Below are 21,004 nucleotides of genomic sequence, written 5' to 3'. Positions count from 1 at the left end.
GCTTACATGTCCAATCTCACTTTTTGAGGGAACCAATAACCTACAAGGAAGTTTGTTTTGAAAATTTGGTTTATGGTCTTTTAGTGTTACGAAGGCTTGGGCAGGGGCAGTTGATTCGATTCTATTATCAAGGTTCATTTTTTTAGCAATACTTTGCGCTTCTAAATTAATTGCCTTTTCCAAATTTTTAAGGTCTTTTTCATAAGAACTAGTAATATTGTCGCGTAAAATTTTTTCATAGTTTTCTGTTGTGAGTTTGTAAATATTATTTGTTTTACCAGCAAAAACCAAAATATTAGGGTTTGATTTAATTTTTTTAACATCTAACTTTAATTCTGTTTGAAATTCATTTTTTATAGGGCGAAACTTTATTGTTTTAATTAAATGTAATAGGTCATTTTCAAAATTTTCCAAATCAGGTATAAAAGGTGGTTCTTTTAAGAACATTGAGCACTCTATTGTGTAGAATACTTTTTAAAGTTGTTTAAATATAAAATAAAATACATTTTTTTTTTTTTTTTTTTTTTTGACATTTCAATAAGTAATTAAAGAGATCGGACGTGTTATTGGAGCTTAATAAAGTTATTCAGTTTTTTGGTATATGTATACAAAATACTTTGTATATTGTTTTCACCGTTTGGAGCAGATTTATCGGTTACTAATACTGGTCTACTGGTTTTGGTATACTTTTCTGCTTTCACGCTGTGATTTTTAACAGAACTGGTAAACTTAAGTTATAAATTTAGTTTCAACTTAGCTTTATTTAATCTAATATCACATATTAATATATTCGACCAACCGTATCAACTCTGAAGTATATACTCCCGAGGGACAATTTAAATCTTATCTCAATTAACAACAAATATCGAAAAAAATAAAAATAAAATTGGCTGCTTGGATACCGTCACCACAAAAAATGGTAACCAAGACGGAAATAGAAGCGCTAATCAAGAGAATATCTGTTCTTGAAACAGCGATTGTTGGGAAAGATAATCAAATTGTGGAATTAGAGAAAAGAGTTAAAACGCTGGAGGACAAAACAACAAATGCTGTGACTTCAACAGTGAACATTGGAAATGATTGGGTTAATGTGGTGTCGCGAAATGCAAAAAAACCGAAAGAACAACTAGTTGTGGTTAACGCAGCAATTAATGAGCAGGAGGAGCGAAAGAAACGCGAAAAGAACGTCATTATATATGGAATTAAAGAGTCGAGCAAAACTGAGAGCAAAGATAAAATTGAAGAAGACAAGAAAGCAATTGAGGACTTACTAAAAACAATAGGAAAAGAAAATGTTAAACCGATACATTTAAGGAGATTCAAATCAAAAAACGCTGCCAAACCAGGCCCGATTCTACTCGAGTTATCCGAAAGCGAAAGAAATCCTCTCTTACTTGCGTCAAAAAAGCTAAGAGAAAAGCAAGATTTTAAAGAAGTATATGCCCAGACTTGACAGAGGCCGAGAGACTACAGGACTTTGAGTTGAGGAAGAAACGAAACGACTTAAATTCGAAGCTTGACGCCAACTCGCCCTTTTGATATGCGATTCATGGAAACGAGATTGTGCGATTTAAAAAACAACTATAGAGAAAAAAAAATGAAAGCGAAAAAAAGAGAAAATTTATCGTATTTATCCTGTATATATTTGAACGCCACTTCACTAAACAACAAGTTTGAGGAATTTAAAGTATTGTGTCACCTGAATGAACCAAACATAATCGGAGTAACGGAAACATGGTTTAGTGAAACTTCAATTACGTGTGTGGAAAATTTTTGCTTATATCGTAGCGACAGAAAAGATGGCTGCCTGGGCGGAGGAGTTTGTATTTACGTGAATAGCGAAATAACGTCTTATGAAGTAAATGAAAAATGGCTATTGACGACTGACTTAGAACAAATCTGGACTGTTCTAGTTTTCGGAAACGACAAATATTTGGTAGGATGCATATACCGACCAAACGATGTGGTAGATATGGAACTGTTCAGAAATGTTTTCAGAACTGCAAGAGAATATGTGGACAAACGGGGTTTTAAAGATCTTTTAATAATGGGTGACTTTAATTTTCCGAAAATTGAATGGTCAGATGGAGCAGTTCATGCAATAAATTCCAGTGAACACTCGATAGAACATCATTTCTTGGAAATAATAAACAACGAATTTCTAATTCAGCACGTCGCGATACCTACTTTTCAACTAAACGAATCAACGTATGAGAATACATTGGATTTACTGTTCACAGTAAACGAACAAAGATTATTTCAAGTTGAGACAAATGCGGTATTAGGGAATATAAGCAAAGAACATCTTGTAATTTGCTTTAAATATGCACTCAATCACCATGAGACAAAAACTGTAGCTAGCAATCGGAAATATATTTAAAAAAAAGCTGACTTCGCAGGAATGAACAAATTTTTTACAAATACAGACTGGGTAAACATTTTTGATGCAATTAATGTCCAGGAGATGTAGGACACGCTCATTTTTTATGTTAATGAAGCTTGTCAAAAATATATACCGTGTCACAGCTCGAAAAACAGGACTAGTAAAAGAATTTTTTGAATTGACAATGAACTAAAAGAACTTGTGAAGAACAAAAGACGAATGAAACATTTAAACTGTTGCACAAATTGGAAAAACAAAAATATGGCAAACGAATACAAAGCATTGTGTTAAACAGTTAAAATTGAAACGAGAAAAGCCAGAAAAAAATACGAACGCCAACTGGTCTACAAATCGATTAGAAACAAGAAGATACTATTTAAATATGTGAACGATCAACAATATGTAAAGAGCTCAATTAAAGCGATAAAAAACGTCGAAGGAAATGTTACAAATATGACTAGTGAGATTGTTGACATTTTAAACGAAAATTTTCAAAACTCTTTCACTAGAGAGGGCGACCAAGTATTACCAGAATTCGGATCGAGATGTAGGGGTAAATATTTAGATTTTGACGAGAGTGCAATTAATTACAGTGACGTAGTAACAAGATTAAGCAAATTATCCATTGATAAATCATGTGGAGTGGATCAATTGAGTACTATCATTTTAAAAAATTGCGCTGAAGGACTAGCAATGCCAATCACATTGATATTTATGTCTTCGATTGATAAGAGCGAACTACCTAAGCAATGGAAATTTGCGAACATTACCCCAATCTTTAAGAACAAAGGCAGTAAGCTAGAAGCGAATAATTATCGACCAGTATCACTGAATTCTGTGCCGTGTAAAATTCTGGAGAGCATAATAAAAGACTCACTTTTGGCACATTTTACGAACAATAAATTTTTATCGAAGTATCAACATGGATTTGTTAAATCTAGATCGTGCACGACAAATCTCATGGAAACTGTGGATTATTTAACAGAAAATATCGCAATGAATCGTCCGGTAGATGTGGTTTATTTAGACTTTGCGAAAGCTTTCGACACAGTGCCGCACAAAAGACTCGTTTTAAAATTAAAAGCGTATGGAATTACAGGAAAGCTGCTAAAGTGGTTAGAGGAATTTTTAAAAGATAGAAAGCAACGCGTAGTCAACGGTGATACTGTTTTGAGCTGGCGCGATATCTACAGCAGAGTTCCGCAGGGATCGGTAATTGGCCCGATATTGTTTGTTTTGTTCATAAATGACCTGCCGGATAGAATACAAAATGTAGCCAAGCTCTATGCAGATGACACCAAAATAATGATCGATGTGAACTCAATAGAGAAAATAAACAGTCTTCAACGAGATATAAACAGTGCTTGGGACTGGTCTAAAGAATGGTTAGTGAAATTCAATAAAGAAAAATGCGAAATAATACATTATGGAAGTAACAATCCAAAACACGATTATTCTATGGATAATGTTGTCCTAGGACAAACTACTATTCAAAAAGATCTAGGCGTATTATTCTCAGCAAACATGAAGTGGAGACAGCAAATTATATCTTGCAGCTCGAAGGCAAATAAAATGCTGGAAATGATTAAAAACACATTTGTGAAACTGGATGTGCAGACTCTTAAAGTCTTATACGTGACGTTTGTTCGCCCAATAATTGAATTCGCGGTTCCAGTGTGGTCCCCTCAGCTTAAAGGAGAAAAAGAACTGCTCGAGAAAGTTCAACACAGGGCTACGAGACTCAATCCGACTCTGGCAAAAATGAAATACGAGGAAAGACTGGAGATTCTTGGCCTCAGCCCATTATGTGAACGCAGACTTCGTGGAGATTTGATCCAGACTTATAAGTTATTAAATAAGATTGAAAATGTGGACTTTTTAAACGGTTTCAAGCCTAATGATTTTCAATTATCTAGAGGAAACGGTGTCAGGTTTGAACGCGAAAAAACAAAGTGCAACTTAAGACACTCATTCTTTACTAACAGAATAACAAAACCATGGAATAAACTACCTAAAGATGTAGTTAATGCAAAATCAGTAAACAGTTTTAAAGCACAATTAGAGAATTGGCTCCTTTTAAATAAAATTAATACTGACACGGCTGTCTAAGTGTGTTATTAATACACACACTCATCGTCTTCGGGCGGCTACAGCATCTACTACTACTACTACTACTACTACTACTACTACTACTACTACTACTACTACTACATGACTGCTTTGATGTAACAATGGGCATTTATGACGGAGCAGAAATTTGTGAATTTGTTGGACTATATATTTTAGATTTGTTAAGTAAAATAATCAATATAAAAGATTTAGGCCTTTATTGCAACGATGGTTTAATAGTAATGCGTAGAAAATCTGGTCCACAGCTCGACAAAATTAGAAAAGATATTATAAAAATTTTAAAAAATATTGGCTTTCAAATCGAAATAAACATAAATTTAAAAATTGTGAATTTTCTTGATGTCACATTTAACCTCTCTGAAAATTCATATAAGCCTTTCAAAAAACCAAACGATGAACTATTATATATTAACATTAACTCTAACCATCCACTCCAAGTTCTAAAACAAATCCCGATTTCAATTAATAACAGACTAAACCAAAACTCCTCAAATGAAAATGTATTTAATTCCTCTAAACGAATATTTGAAGATGCCTTAAAAAAAAGTGGTTTTGAAAATTTTGAACTAAAATTTGACCCTGAAAAAAAGAATACAAAAAAACGAAATAGAACTAGAAATGTAATTTGGTTCGTTTTTTTCTTCTTTTTCTAAAAAAGCCGTATCAATTTAGGTAAGCAAAAAAAATGAACAAATGCTTACATAAATATGCTTTAGTAGATAAAGTAGTATACATATATACATATATATATATATACATATATATATATATATATATATATATATATATATATATATATATATATATATATATACATGCATATATACATACATACATACATACGTACATGTCGTATGTATGTAATGATGTTACTAACTACCAGCTCAATTCAACTTTAAGCTAAAAACTGTGTCATAATAAGCTTACTAAATGAACCATCCCAGCAGATGTCAGCCAAACAGAAAGAAAAGTACCAATTAACCCCATCATTTCAAAAGATGACCTAAATAATATACAAAAGAGTATAGCATAAAAAATATTTAAGAAGTTCAGAAAATCTCATTTTATTCAAACTATTAAAATTTTAAATTAAAAAATTGAACTTTAATTATTTTATATTAAATAAAACAATTTTACATTATCAACAAAATGTATTTTCATGTTTGAATAATTTTGAGTAATTCTTGTTGAAAAACCTGTTTCCATAAATTGAATATTTATGAAGATAAATATTCTATTTATGGAAATTATAAGATTTGTGTTTGGGAGTTATAGAGTTGAGAGAGGGTTGTAACCACAATTATAGTAGCCTCCTTGACTGTAGTGGCCTTCTTGGCCTTGGGGAGGTGAATTAACATTAAAAAAAAAAATTTGTTGTTTGTTATTTTCAAAATAACAAACAATTCTAAAACTCAGTACAATGGTAATATTGCTAGCTGGTAAACATTTTATCTGTAGTTCGTGAATCTGAACTTATTATCTCTTCCAAGGATAGGGAGTTACTTAAAAAAACATTTCCTCTAATTTGATTGTTGAATCTAATGGCCATACTCTTTCCTGCTATTCCAGTTAAATAAAATAACCCATTGTTAGACATCCAAATCACTTCAGCTTCTGATTTCAATTGTCAATTTAACTTTTCTATTACTTGTGATCCAGACAACATTTTTATAATAAATCCTTTTGTAAAAATCCACAACTCCTTAATTCATAATCTATTATCCATTATTCCTTAATTCATTATCCATAATTTATTATTCCTATCATAATTCCTTTTGTAGAGTCTTACAAAAGTGTTCTCCAGAACTCGCTTCAATTGCCTCTAAATTAATAATAAGTGCTAGAATTATGTAAACACATCATAAAATAACTTAATAAGTTAATAACTTAAAAACTTTCAGTATTAAAAAACTCTAGAAAGCACAACCACAGACCTCTCTAACTATTTTCCAATTAAACTTCTCTCTTTTATTAGTTTCTTTATATAAAGTTTTAGAGATTATTAAATCATTTCTTTATAACCACAGTATTAAAACCATCCTTGAAGGTCAACACTTTTCTTTATTTCCAGTAAATTCAGGGGTTTCACAAAGGTCGATATTTGCTCTTGTTTTGTTTCTACATTAAAAGTTTTACATCTAAATGGAGACACTTAACTTTATACTAATGCCAAAATGACACTTTAAAAAGTCTTTTTCATCACATAGACCACACTTATTGTTTGCCTAAAAGAGGTAGTTAATCTTGAATCTAATTTCTCTTCTGTAACAGAAGAGAAATTAGATTTAGCAAACAACAATTTTTTCTTTTTTTTTAAACATCTTCGCTTCCAACAAGGCTGCAGGCAGCCACTAATTAAAGTTGGAAGTTACTGAAAGAAAAAAGATGAAGATTGTAGAGCAAGATAACAATTGACAGACGACTTAAAGGATTGCAAATAATATGAATCTGGAAAGCAAGATGAAGGAAGCGAATTCCAAAGAGCTGATGTTCGAGGAAAAAAACTAGACGAATAAGCGTTTTTGGAGCACTTAAGAACAGTCACAGAAAAAGGATGATACTTAATTGAATGACGAGTAACACGAGAATGAATTTTAGTAGATGGCACAAGAGACGCTAGCTCTTTAGAGCAGTGCCCGTTATAGTATTTGTAGAAAAGAGAAAGAGAAGCAACATTACGACGATGTGACAATGGTTGGAGGTTGGCTGCAAGACCAGGTCCAACTATGTTTACAATGCGTTTTTGCACCTTGTCTAAAAGAGAAAGGGCATCATTAGAAGAACCGCCCCATATATGGCAACAGTATTCCATACAAGGCCGGATTTGAGATTTATAGAGATAGAGAATAGAATCCGAAGTAAGAAAGTGACAAGCTCGATAAAGAGATGGAGCCTTAGCAGATGCTAATTTTGCAACTGAATTGCAATATTATTGACTTTTTTACAAAAACTATCATGATTGCTCCTAAAATTTGATATCATTTCTAAATTGATCGACCAAAACACATTCATGCTTGACTCATCATTTAGTCTCATCATCCTTTTACTGTATCTAGTTCCTTCATGTTACAAAAATCTTTTTTTATTATCTAGTTTTTTTCCTTGCACATTTGGAACTCTCTCCCATCTTCATGCTTTTCTGACTCAAACAATTTTTCAAGTCTTCTGTCAACCGTTTCTTGGCTCTTTAACTCTATCCTTTGTTTTCTAGTAACTCCCAACATAATAGTGATTGCTTGTAACTCCCAACATAATAGTGATTGCTTGTAACTCCCAATATTATAGTGATTGCTTGTAACTCCCAACATAATAGTGATTGCTTGTAACTCCCAACATAATAGTGATTGCTTGTAACTCCCTTGTAACTTGTAACTAACTTTGTTGAAAATGAATTAGTTCAAGAAATATGCCAATATTTAACAAATAGTAAATATATGCATAAATTTATAATATGTAATGTATTATATAATATATAACATATAATGTATAATGAATTATAATATATAATGTAACTTGATTGTAGCCCCTGCTATTAACCCCTGCTAAATCTTATAATTTTGGTCTTGCAGAGAAGGGGTCATGTTTGTAAAAAGTCCCATATTTAGCTGGAGCCGACACCCTGTTCAATTGATAATCAGGGTTACTGCAAGATTCCATTCTTTGTTCTGTCTTGTTCTTCTCATCTATATTAATGATTTTTTTCTTGTTTTTTTTTTTAAATTTTTTGTTTGTATTTTAAGTCTTTTTTTTTCTGTCACATTTTTTTTTGTTTTCTTGCTGTTTTTGTCTTCTTGTTTTAATTTTCTTGCTTACATTTACTTTATAACTATATATTTAACACCACAGCGTACACACAGATTTATTGAGTTTATACTTTAATGTATTTAAGTAACTAGATAGCTATATATGTTAGGAAATAATACAAAAACATATCAAGTTATTATCTCCTTAATTTAGTGTTTAGTGGGCAACATTAATGTCCATATTGCATTTTAATTAAGTTCATTAGGATAGACTTAGTGTTTTTATAAATATTGGTTATTTGATCCTGGTTACATTAAAACATCAGCAGGTCAGGGATATTTTTCTTACAATTTTTAACAATTCTCAGTTATTGACATTAATAAGAACTCTAATGGTATGACTTGATTCTGCTGCCAATGAGAATGTGTGTATATATACAGTTGTTTACCTGTGTGCATGTATACAATTTTATATCTATTTTTCTTGGCATTACATAAAACTAATTTTGATATTACCTGTAGCACTATTACTTATTTTTATTTAAATACAAATAACCCAAATAAGAAAATTATAATAATTTATATATTTTATTTATCTCATATACCTAAAATATATTTACTATATACATTTTTGTAAATATAATATAGATTTATACCCTGTCTTAAAAACATTTAGAAGCTGTAAAATATCACTAAGTTTTGTCAAATAAATAAAACGAAGGAAGCGTAAACCTAAAAAAAAATTTAAATTTTTAAAAGTTGTTTTGTGCATTTGTTTCTATAGCATTTAAAAAAACACATTTTAATATAACATAATAGATTGTTTCATCGTTACCATTAGTGTAAATTTATGAAATAAATTAGTGTCAATAATAATAATAAAAGTAGAACGATACCTATCCAATATTGATTGCCTAATATGGTACAAAAAAATATTGTAGGCATGGTTAATATATCAATGATTGTCATCACATCTGTTGACCAAAATACTAACTTGTCATGAGCAGCAAAAAACTAAAATATAAACATTCAGAATTTTGAAATCCTTGTAATAATGAATAAATAAATATCTTTATACCTAAAACAATAGGTTATACAAGGTACCAAGTGAACTCACTTTTCTAACTGTTGTTGATACCAAGTGAGCTCACTTTTTGATTAAAAAAAACAAAGAATAATTAAAATCAGTTAAAAAAAAATTTTGACCAATAAAAATTCAAAATGTTACAACTAAATTCTGAGTCAATGTTTGAACTGAAACTCAGATGAAATACAGATGGTTATTTCAGCACAATGTCATTTATAATGTACACACACACACACCTATTTATACCCATAGGAATGTTTACAAATTACTGTAGAGCATTAATCTGCCACTTATTTTCTTACTTAATTTTTTATCCAATTTCTACATTCAGATTTTTTACATTTAGACACGGAATTATGATAGAAAAAATAAAGTTTAAACAACTCAAACAATAAAAAATTTTTTCAAAATTTTAAACATTTAAAAAAAGTTCGTCTTAAACTTAGACTTACCCTTATAAACAAGTGAAAAGCAAAGTAAACATATAATGCTATTTCAACCTTCCACAGAGCACTTTCATATGAAATACAATGTTCAACAAGACTATAAATAACAACAAATTTGCAAAGCAACAATCAAGTTAAAACAAAAAATTTAAATTTAAAAAAATCAAAATCAAAATACATAAAAAAAACTTAAATATTAAACAAACAAAAATATTAAAAAAACAAAATATTAAAAACTTAATTTATTACCATCTTTAAAAGAAATTTATTGAGCCATAAATAAGTTTATTGAGCAATAAATAAATTTATTGAACAATAAATAAATTTATTGAGCAATAAATAAATTTATTGAGCAATAAATAAATTTATTGAGCAATAAATAAATTTATTGAGCAATAAATAAATTTATTGAGCAATAAATAAATTTATTGAGCAATAAATAAATTTATTGAGCAATAAATAAATTTATTGAGCAATAAATAAATTTATTGAGCAATAAATAAATTTATTGAGCAATAAATAAATTTATTGAGCAATAAATAAATTTATTGAGCAATAAAACCAACTAATTTTCTTTACTGGTATTTATTTACTATTGCTGGTATTTACTAACAGTAGTGGTAAACAAATTTAAACAATATTTCATTAATTGTGCGCAATTAACAAAATTAATATTTTGGTAAATGTTTTACTGAAGACTTACAAGTGATGATCTTTTTAATATACAATTAATTTTCAAATTTTCTTTATTTTTTCATATTATTCTGTGGGACTTCAACATTTAAAAAAAAATTAACTTTTAGGATTAAAAAGTTCAAGTGCACAAATTTTATTTGGAAAGGTTCGCAAAGAAATGTAAAAACCCATTTTGTTTCCTAATTCTGCAAATTAATTATTAAATACAAAATACTTTTATAATTTTGTACAAAAATTTTTTTTTCCAGAAAGAAAGTAAATGTATAAATTGTAAAGTAATCTTACTCTGCAGACAAAGATACGTAGATGGCTACACTGACTAGATTAAAAATAAAAGAGACAACACTCTAAAAAAAAAGCAAGAAAGAATACTAAATATTGAATAACGATTACAAAACAATGATTTCATCAACTAACACTGACATTCATAAAAAAAAGTTCATGTTTTATTTTAAATTAAAAAAACAAAAAAAATTTAAAGTTATACTATGGGGCTTACCAACACTCTACCTTGAAGATTTTGAGCAGATACAAGGATACCAGCTGCTTCAACCATGTCTAAATAAAAATTTTGTTTCAACACTGTTTTATCTTCTTCTTCTTCATCCTCCTCGCCCTCCCAGCCTACACTGTTTTTTTTGGAAACATACATCCAAAAATATTTTGAAACTTTTGAAACTAAAATCAATGCTATTCCACCAAAATATAAAATTAAAGAGATTCCAATGTAATACTTCCACTTTCTTTGCTCAGGTAAAATAACATCAGTAGAATTACATGCCATTCTTTTATCCCTGTAATACAAACTAACAAAAAATTTTTTAACACATTTCAAATGTTGAGTTGAATAATTTATTTGAAACTGAAATTGATAAAAAATAGATAATTTATAACAATACACATAAGTGAATACATAAATGTATTCAGTTATTATCTATTCAAAAGTTGTAACAGTGCAACAGTGGTAGAATATGACTTGACATTAAGCAAAAATAAAATGATAAAAGGTTTTTTAAGCTCAAAAGAAAGTTTTTAAATTACTTTATTGATAAAAGATATTTATAATATAAGAAGGTTTTATTTAGTATAAAGATATTTTTATTTAGTATAAAGATATTTATAAGAAAATAAGGTATTCTTACTTTTATTACATAAATAATACCTTGTAATAACAAAAATTTTATTACATATTAGATATTCAAGACACATAATTTCTAAGCAATTATTTCTATGTTATTATTCACTTAGCATAGCAATAATTAACCAGTTAATAATAATTAACCAGTTATCAACTCACCCAGGTATGTCAATATCTAAATATGCTGTTAAACATGGAGTTATAGAAAGTTAATATCACTAAAAATTTAGTTTAAAATAAAAACATTTTTTATGTTTCTAACTAACAAATAATAAATTTTAAAAGTTAATTTTTAAGTTTTTTTTTTTTTTTTAATGGAACATTTTTTAGTTTTAGCTTTTTGATATATTAAATAATGTTAATTGATTTTAATTGATATATTAATCAATGTTATTTGATTCTAATTTTTTTAAACAAATTTACTCCCAAAAAGGCAGCACACAATTTAAGTTCAAAGTTCAAACAGAATAACAGATAGTTAAGAGTAAAAAAATATTTTTTTCAATAAATAAAATATAAAAATTAAAAGTTTTTTATTTTTTTTTCAAATTTTCAAAACTTATTTAAATGTAATTTAATAACAAAAACTTTTATGACTTTTTATTATGAGAGTTTTTTTTTTCTGTTTGTTATTTTGTTTACTGTTTTTGTTTTAGTTTTAATTATGCTTTATTTGTAAGTTTTTGCTGTTTGTTGTTAAAAAAGATATGTAAACTTTATAATAATAAACAAAATGCTAATAACTTTGTTTACTAAACATTTAAAACTTTTCTAAACTCAAATTCAAAACTCCCTTTTAAACATTGAATATGACATCTCAAGATAAATATAAATTTGTATATTGTTTGATTTTATATTTTTTAAGCTAATAAATACCAATATATGTTAAATTTTTATTTAAGTTAATAAATTAGTCTAAGTTAATAAATACTAATATATGTTAAACTTTTGTGTTAAAAAGATTGCTTTTATTGATATATAAAATAAATAGAATTGTTTTTAAGTTAAGAGTAAACAGTTAACAAAAAACTTAAATTGTATGAGACATAAAAACACAAAAATGGAACTTTTATTAATGTGTGGGCAAAAAAACTTTGCTAAATGAGAAGGAACAAGAGTAATTCTAGTACCTGTAGAAACAAAAAAGAACTTTAGTATAATTTTAGTAAAACCCAAATTCGAGAAGGGTATTCCATACAATGAAAAATAAAACATTTATAGAGGAATGAAATCAAGAGAAAGAATTAGAGATAAAGAATGGAATTTAAAAGTAACTTTAGCAACAGAAGATTGATTGAAAGAACCTGTTTCTATGGGAGCAGAAGAAAATTATGGTCATTAGATTCAAGATAAGAAAAGTTTAAAAAAGTATATTAAAACATCAACTTGTCTCATTTTATTTATTATTATAAAATATCTACTATTTTCTTTAAAGTTTTTGTTAACATCACTCTTCATCATTATCAGGAGGTAACAACCTAATTTAGCATAACAAATAGCAAATATGCATCAAATGTATCATATGAAAAAAAAAACATAATGTATAATGCAAAGAACAAGTACAAAATATATATATAAAATTTACATTTTGTTTATATGTAGCTATATAGTTTACATATTGTGTATAGGGTAAACCATCCAGTGGTCAACGTTTTTTTTTACCTAGTCTTTTAAATAATAATTTTTCACTCGTTATTTCATAGGCCATCAATCTTAAAGTTTTATCGTATAAAGGGATAGTTTTTTTTTTTGACATCTTCACTTCCAACTGCAAGTTAGAAGTAAAAGGCTGCGAGCTAACACTCTAACAGTGGCTGCAAGCAACCGCTATTAGAGTTGATTAGATTGGAAATTAAATGAATCAGGAACACAAGATGAAGGAAGCAAATTCCAAGAACAGATGTTCAAGGAAAAAAACTAGGCGAATAAGAATTTTTGGAGCAGTTAGGAACAGTCACAGTAAAAAGATGAGACTTAATTAAATGACGAGTAACACGAGAATGAATATTAGTGGATGACACAAGAGGCACTAGCTCTTTAGAGCAGTGCCCATTATAGTATTTATAGAAAAGAGAAAGAGGAACAACATTATTTGCAGCTAATCTCCAATTAGCTGATTTCTCCAATTAGCCAGATTTGCTGCTCTTGCAGCTAATCTTCAAAACGATGTTTTGGAGATTAGCTGCAAGAGCAGGTCCAACTATGTTTACAATCACAGTTTAGAAAGTGATGTTGATGGAGTTGAGACAGGAGGAAGTAAGAAAGATTCCTAATTCGCGCCTAAAGAAAAAAAGAAATTGAAAATGCAAGAAAATAATATTAAAATGGAGTGTCAGCACAAACATTTACAAAATACATGCAACTTAACATAGGCTATGCTTTTTCAATAAAATTTAAAGGAAATTTAAAATATTACCTTCTACATGGCTTCATTCCTCTTACTGACTTCTTCCCTCTACAGGGGTTGTTGATTGTCTGCATTTCCTCTTTGCTCATTGATTATCTGCATTCCTTCTTTGAAAATAATCAAACTATTTTTTCATAGTGGGAAAGAGCAATGATTCTAAATGAAAATATTCAATGACCGAGTCATCGAATTCAAATGAACATCTGTAAAAGATATGTACAAATATAAATGGAATGTTTGCATAGCCTCATTTACCCCTTTTTTTAAAAAATTTTTCTTTTTTAAAAAAAAGGTTTGAATAAGAGTTTGATAGTTTAATTAGTAAACTTACAATATAATAACTTACAATATAATAACTTACAATATAATAACTTACGATATAATAACTTACAATATAATAACTTACAATATAATAACTTACAACTTTATTGTTGCGCCTGCTTCCAGTGATTCTATAAGATTAGTGCAATATTTATCAGATAAGGTTTGAGACCTAGCATTGTGCTTCTCAATTGGATCTACTTGCATACAGTAAAAACTGATTGTAAGATTAATTAACTAAAAGGACATCAAAAATGCTAAATTTACCTCTATTCCTCTTAAACTGCATTGCATATCAGATTTTTAAACAAAGGCTCAAAGTTCTTCTTTACAAAATCATCAGAGAGAATCATGAAAAAAAAATCTTTTTTTTAAGAAATAAAATATATAAATTAAAAGTTTTTTATTTTTTTTTCAAATTTTTAAAACTTATTTAAATGTAATTTAATAACAAAAACTTTTATGATTTTTTATTATGAGAGTTTTTTTTTTCTGTTTGTTATTTTGTTTACTGTTTTTGTTTTATTTTTAATTATGCTTTATTTGCAAGTTTTTGCTGTTTGTTATTATAAAAGATATGTAAACTTTATATCAATCAATCAATCAATCAATAAATAATTTATTTCTGAAATAAGATTTTACATTCAAGGATGTTTACAAATAGTAAACTTACTAATATAAAGTAAACACCTGCTAATGTTAATAATATCTAATTCAAATAAATATAATGCTAATTTTCATAATATATAATAAAAATAACAAACTTTATAACATAAAAATAACGGTGTTAATATTAACTTTATAACATAAAAATAACGGTGTTAATAATACAACTAACAATAATAACAATAATAACAATAATAATAACAATAATAACAACAGCAATAATAATAATAATAATTATAATAACAATAATAATAATAGTAATAATAACAATAATAATAATAATAATAACAATATTAATATTAGTAGTAATAGTTAAAAGTAGTTAATAGTAGTAATGTAAATATTTATAAAAATAACAATAAGCAATAGTAATGACAACAAAATATATAATAGAAATAAAAAATAAAAAAAATACTAAAGACAACAAAAATTGATTATAGAAATTATAAACATTAACTATATTTTTTTAATAAAAAGTAGAATAAACTAGTTTTAAAGGTTGAGAATGAATTGAGACCTTTTAGTTCATAAGGAAGGTTTTTCCAAGTTTTAATGCTTTGATATTTTATAGATTTATGCCCGTAATTATGAGAGCAGTGTTTAGAGACAGACAGGTTTAAATTACTATTGGAACGAAGGTGATAACAAGTGTTGGCACTTTTGGAAAAGAAATCAAATAAAGTTAAAGGTATGTTATTTTGTTGGTGGTTCCAGACAAATTGGCAGTTTGAAAATTGAATATAGTTGCATAGTTTTAATACTTTAGAAGTTAGATAGAGCACATTAGAATTAAATTTAATATTCTGAAAATAAATAATTTTTAAAGCCTTGTTTTGGAGGTGGGATAAGAGCTTGTTGATGGGACTGCCCCCATACTTGGCATGCATATATAAGATGTGAGCCAAAAATAGCATGGTATATGTTCAAAAGTGTTTCAAGATTAACATAATGGCAAACTTTGGTCAACATACCATTAGATCTACTTAATTTCATTGCTAAGTCTTCACAGTGGGATAAAAAGGAAAGATTTGAATCAATTTTTATATCAAGATATTTAATTGAGTTAACAGTTTCAATTTTTTTGCCACTTAATCTAAAGTTCATATGTTTACAGATTTTTGTTTTATTTGATTTAAAGATAATAAGTTCATTTTTATTAGAGTTTAGAAAAAGTTTGTTGGAGTGAAGCCACTGAACTAGATTGGTAAGATCATGGTTAATGTGTTTGTTAATTTTTTTTAAAGATTTATTAATTAGCATTAGGTTAGTGTCATCAGCAAAGTGGTAAACAGTAGCAAACTTAATGGATGTATGAAGATCATTAATATAAAGAAGGAAAAGCAGTGGTCCCAATACTGAACCCTGTGGAACACCATTAGAACATTTTACAAGGGTAGATTTTGAGTCATTAATAGAAACAAATTGTGTTCAATTGTTTTAGTATGAAGTAAACCATTTAAGGGGTACGCCTCTGATCCCATAATATTCTAATTTTTTTAACAAAATAGAATGATCTACTGTATCAAACGCTTTCTGTAAATCAACAAATACACCGCATGCAAAATATTTATCATCGATTGCTTTTCTAATCAGTTCAGTCATTTCAATGAGAGCATGAGTTGTGGAGTGATTGGTACGAAATCCATACTGATGGGTGTAAAAACATTTAGGTTTTTCAAGAAAAGCATAGACCCTAATATGCATTGCCTTCTCAAATTTACCTATATTAAAAAGCAAGGAGATGGATCGATAATTTGTGAAATCTAGTAAAGAACCTTTTTTAAATATTGGAATCATTTTCAGTTACAGGATTAATAAAAAACGATTTAGCATTTGAAATGTTAAGAAAGTCACTAAATACGCGTTTTGGGGTATGGCTTTGCTAAATAGTTTGCTATGTATAGTGCTAAAAAAATATTAGATACGGCAGTGTGATCAGTGATAAGATTTTCGTTCAATTTAAGTTTAAAAGATGTATTGTGTGTAGAAGGTCTAATATTAATGATTTCTTTTATTCCCTTCCAGGTGTTTTTAACACTATTCAGATTATTATTAAAATACTTAATAAAGTATGTTTTTTTGCTAAATTTTAATAAATTGGAAATTTTGTTTCTATAAAATTTAAATTTTGTAAATAATTCATTTTTCTTATAAATATTTTTTGATTTTATAAACTTTTTATAAAGTTTGTTTTTAACTGAGATAGATTTAAGTATTCCATATATTATCCAAGGTTTTGATTTTAGTTTAATTTGTTGGTTGGTTAGTATTTTGTAAGGAGCATGTTGGTCTAAGATTTCATCAAATGTTTTTAAAACAAAAATCATAGACTTATTAACATCATCATCTTTTTAAATGGAGAGTTCCCAGTTGATATTAGAAATTTCTTCAATAAATAAACTTTTATTAAATTTTTTGAAGCATCGTCTGTAAGTTTTTACTTTTTTGGGGTGTTTGGGTATGCCAGGAATGCAAATAAATTGTGCCATGTGGTCTAAAATTGAAATCATAAGGTTACCTGAGTATTGATCAGTTAAATGAAAGTTTGTGAATATGTTATTAATCAGCGTTTTAGATGTAGCCATTATGCATAATGGTAAAATTATAGAAGGGCTTAGTGAGTAAGAAGTTAAAGAATCAAGATATGTAGAAACAGGGTTAGATTCATTGTGACTTAATAGATCCATATTAAAATCACCCATTAGAAAGATCTTTTTTTTTTTCTTTACTTAACTTTTCAAGCAGAGGAGTTAAATGGGAAGGAGTAAACTTATGTTGATTCATTGAGGGATGACGATAAATGCAGCCAATTATTATGTTTGATTCACAAGGTTTTTTAATTTCAACAAAAGACTTTAAATATTTAGATGAGTAAATCATAAGATCATTGCGAACTACGTAGTTTAAATTTTAGCGTAAGTATAAAAGTGCTCCTCCTTTTTTAGCCTCAGCAGGACAATGCTCAATATTAAACCCATTTATGTATATATCAGTTATATTTGTATTGTTTATGTATAAATTAGATTCTGTAATACCTATTGCTTAGGGAAAATTATTAAGAGAGCAGATAAGACTACAGAGTTCATCAATGTGGAATGGTAGAGAAGCGATGTTAAGATGAATATATAGTTCTGAATTGGGAAGCATAGTTTTATTGAGATCAATAACCTCATAGTATTTGCAATTAACAGAACTGGGAAATTTATTTAGATCTTTAAAGATCTTTTTATGATTACTTGGAGTCTCAAAAGAGTTTAATGAACTAGTAGGTATATTCTTGCATAATAATGTTGACTTAAGTTGGAAATCGAGCTGAAGGCCATACTCTTAGATAAACAACTATGACAATAAAAATCTGACGAGTCATTTGAAAGAAGATTATAAGAGTACGCATCAATATGGGCACACTTTGCATGGACCCATGAGTTACACAGATCACATTGGATGGCTCTTTGATTATCAGTTATATTTTTATGACAAGTGTTGGAGAGAGATTTAAATGCCATATTCTTTAGAAAAAATATTTTCATGTACATGCAGTATTAACTAATTAAAGTGACTAAAGTGTAAAATAGAGATTAAAAAATAAATGCAAAGTAAAAGACTAAATTTAATAATTTAAAACTTGGGTAACCGTTAGCGTGAGTAATCGAAAAATAAAATTAAATTTATAAAATTAAACAATCAAAATAAATTAAAATTTGACAAACCACAAACTAATGTTAAAAGTAACTATGACAACAATAAATGTCGAATATAAAAAAACTAATAATACTATAATAATATCTATACTATATTAATAATGTAAACTAATAATAATATAACTACTGTTAACTGTTACTAATAATAATATTATCAACAAAGATAGAACAATAACAAATATAAATAAGTCAATAATAAATAAGTTTATAAAAATATAATATTAAAAATAAATGTAATATATTAAATAACTAGGTATCAAACGAGGACTAATAATAAATACAAATAACTATAAATAAATAAAATAATGTGAGAAAACAAAAAATAATATAATGACTGAAAAATAATAACTAATGAATTATAATCATGATTACAAGTTATATTGTAAAGAAAAAAGAAAATTATTTAAAACAAAAAATAAAGAAATAATAAAAAATAAAAAATAATAAAAAATCTTCTAACTCTACTTTTTCTTCTTTCTTTTTTAATTGATTATTAAATTCTTCTTTATTAAATTCTTCTTTAAATTATCTTTTCTTTCTTTTTATTTGTTTACTTTACTTCTCGTTCTTTTTATAAAGTGTTCTTTATAAACTTGAATAAGAAAAAAAAAAATAAAATTCAAAGTTCTTTTTTATTTTTTTTATATATATATTTTCTTTTCTTTTTTAAATGCTTTTTGGTGTGTGTTTGTTTCAAGTTAATTTATATGATCGTTGATAAGTTCTTTGTGCTTATAAAATAAATAATTAATATTTTTATATATAGTTTATTTTTTTCAATATTCTTTATATTTATCTTTAATTTTCTCTTTTGCCATTATACAAATGCATCCGCCATTTGCGAAGACCTTGCAACATTTCCAATAATTTATTATTTATAATAATAAATAAAATTCTAATAACTTTGTTTACTAAACATTTAAAACTTTTCTAAATTCAAATTCAAAACTCCCTTTTAAACATTGAATATGACATCTCAATATAAATATATATTTGTATATTTTTTTGATTTTATACTTTTTTGTGTTAAACTTTTGTTTAAGTTAATAAATACTAATATATGTTAAACTTTTGTGTTAAAAAGAATTGCTTTTATTGATATATAAAATAAGTTACCCTCTATATGGGGTAACATTGAAATTAGTTTGTTTTGTGTTGTAAATGTTAATTTACATTGTGAGAGGTGAAATTGTAGTTAAAAATGAGCAGCATCAAAAATTTGTAAAATTGCGATGAAAATATAATGAAAAACTATTATTTGAAAAATATCAATTACCTTTGGTTTTGATAGAGTCTACTTAAAGATATAAAAAAGTATAATTTATGATAAAAAACTTTTTTTTCTAAGGATTGTCAAACTATTAAAGTCTACAACACATTAATGACTCAATATCTAACTCTGACAAAATCTCAGTTTCCATTTGTTTTAAATGTGATGAATTTTTCACATTCCATTTTATGTAATCATGAAAAGTTCAGCAGATGTAAGACATTGTGCCAACTTTTTCTTGATTGACGGCAAAGGCCTTCAGAGCGACTTAAGCATTCCTGTCAATGTTACCCCAAAACTAAAATATGTATTTAAAAAAAAATGCTACAAAAAAATATGAAACGCCTAATATTGTGAAACAACATCATAAAAACACATATAAAATTGTATCATAGTATAGTTTTAATTATCTTTTAACTGAAGTTTTTCAGCAATAAAAAAACTAGAAACTTGTTCAACTTATTCCAGCAGTAATTTCTTATTTACAGTTATTGGGCAATTATTAGGCTTATAAAAAGCTACTGTTAAAATAATTTAAAGTGGCAATAAAAACATTTAATCTAACATATGCCAATGTTACCCACATGTCAAAGTAACCCTGCAATACAATAATTATATCTTCAAGTGTAAAAAAAATAATCTGTTTTTACAATATGAGTTTTCCTCTTACGTAATGGGTAATAGATTTACCTTTAAAATTTTACTGTAAAAAAACGCTAAAACTGTTTATATTTTAATAAATATATTATGTAAAATATAAAAAGTTATGTGCAAGGAAAACTACAATTATGTTTTTTTTAAAAATATAATTAGTATTTTACTGCGCACACTTTTATTTAAATTAAATAATTCATACATACAATATTTTGTTGTACAATACATCTTTATATATATATATATATATATATATATATATATATATATATATATATATACATATATATATATATATATATATATATATATATATATATATATATATATATATATATATATATTCAATATGCTTATATATT

The 21,004-nt window shown here is 27.0% G+C and overlaps 1 protein-coding gene across 1 annotated transcript in view; it reads right to left on the bottom strand.

Annotated features, from left to right (window-relative positions):
- Positions 1-11,317, bottom strand: part of LOC105848951 (calcium-activated potassium channel subunit alpha-1) — a 60,491-nt gene extending 49,174 nt beyond the window's left edge. The window contains exons 1-6 of the mRNA XM_065795303.1: positions 10,985-11,317; positions 10,771-10,832; positions 9,796-9,886; positions 9,153-9,270; positions 8,913-8,988; positions 5,441-5,516 (exon numbers count right to left, since the gene is read on the bottom strand). Of these exons, the coding sequence (XP_065651375.1) occupies positions 5,441-5,516; positions 8,913-8,988; positions 9,153-9,270; positions 9,796-9,886; positions 10,771-10,832; positions 10,985-11,269 (708 nt within the window). The 5' untranslated portion in view covers positions 11,270-11,317. The remainder of the gene's footprint in view (positions 1-5,440; positions 5,517-8,912; positions 8,989-9,152; positions 9,271-9,795; positions 9,887-10,770; positions 10,833-10,984) is intronic.
- Between the last annotated feature and the right edge of the window lie 9,687 nt (positions 11,318-21,004).

This window comes from Hydra vulgaris, chromosome 04 (genome assembly GCF_038396675.1).
Source record: "Hydra vulgaris chromosome 04, alternate assembly HydraT2T_AEP".
NCBI classification, from domain to species: Eukaryota; Metazoa; Cnidaria; class Hydrozoa; order Anthoathecata; family Hydridae; genus Hydra; species Hydra vulgaris.
The sequence above is the reverse complement of the archived record's forward strand: the minus strand, read 5'-3'. Positions and strand labels throughout refer to the sequence as shown.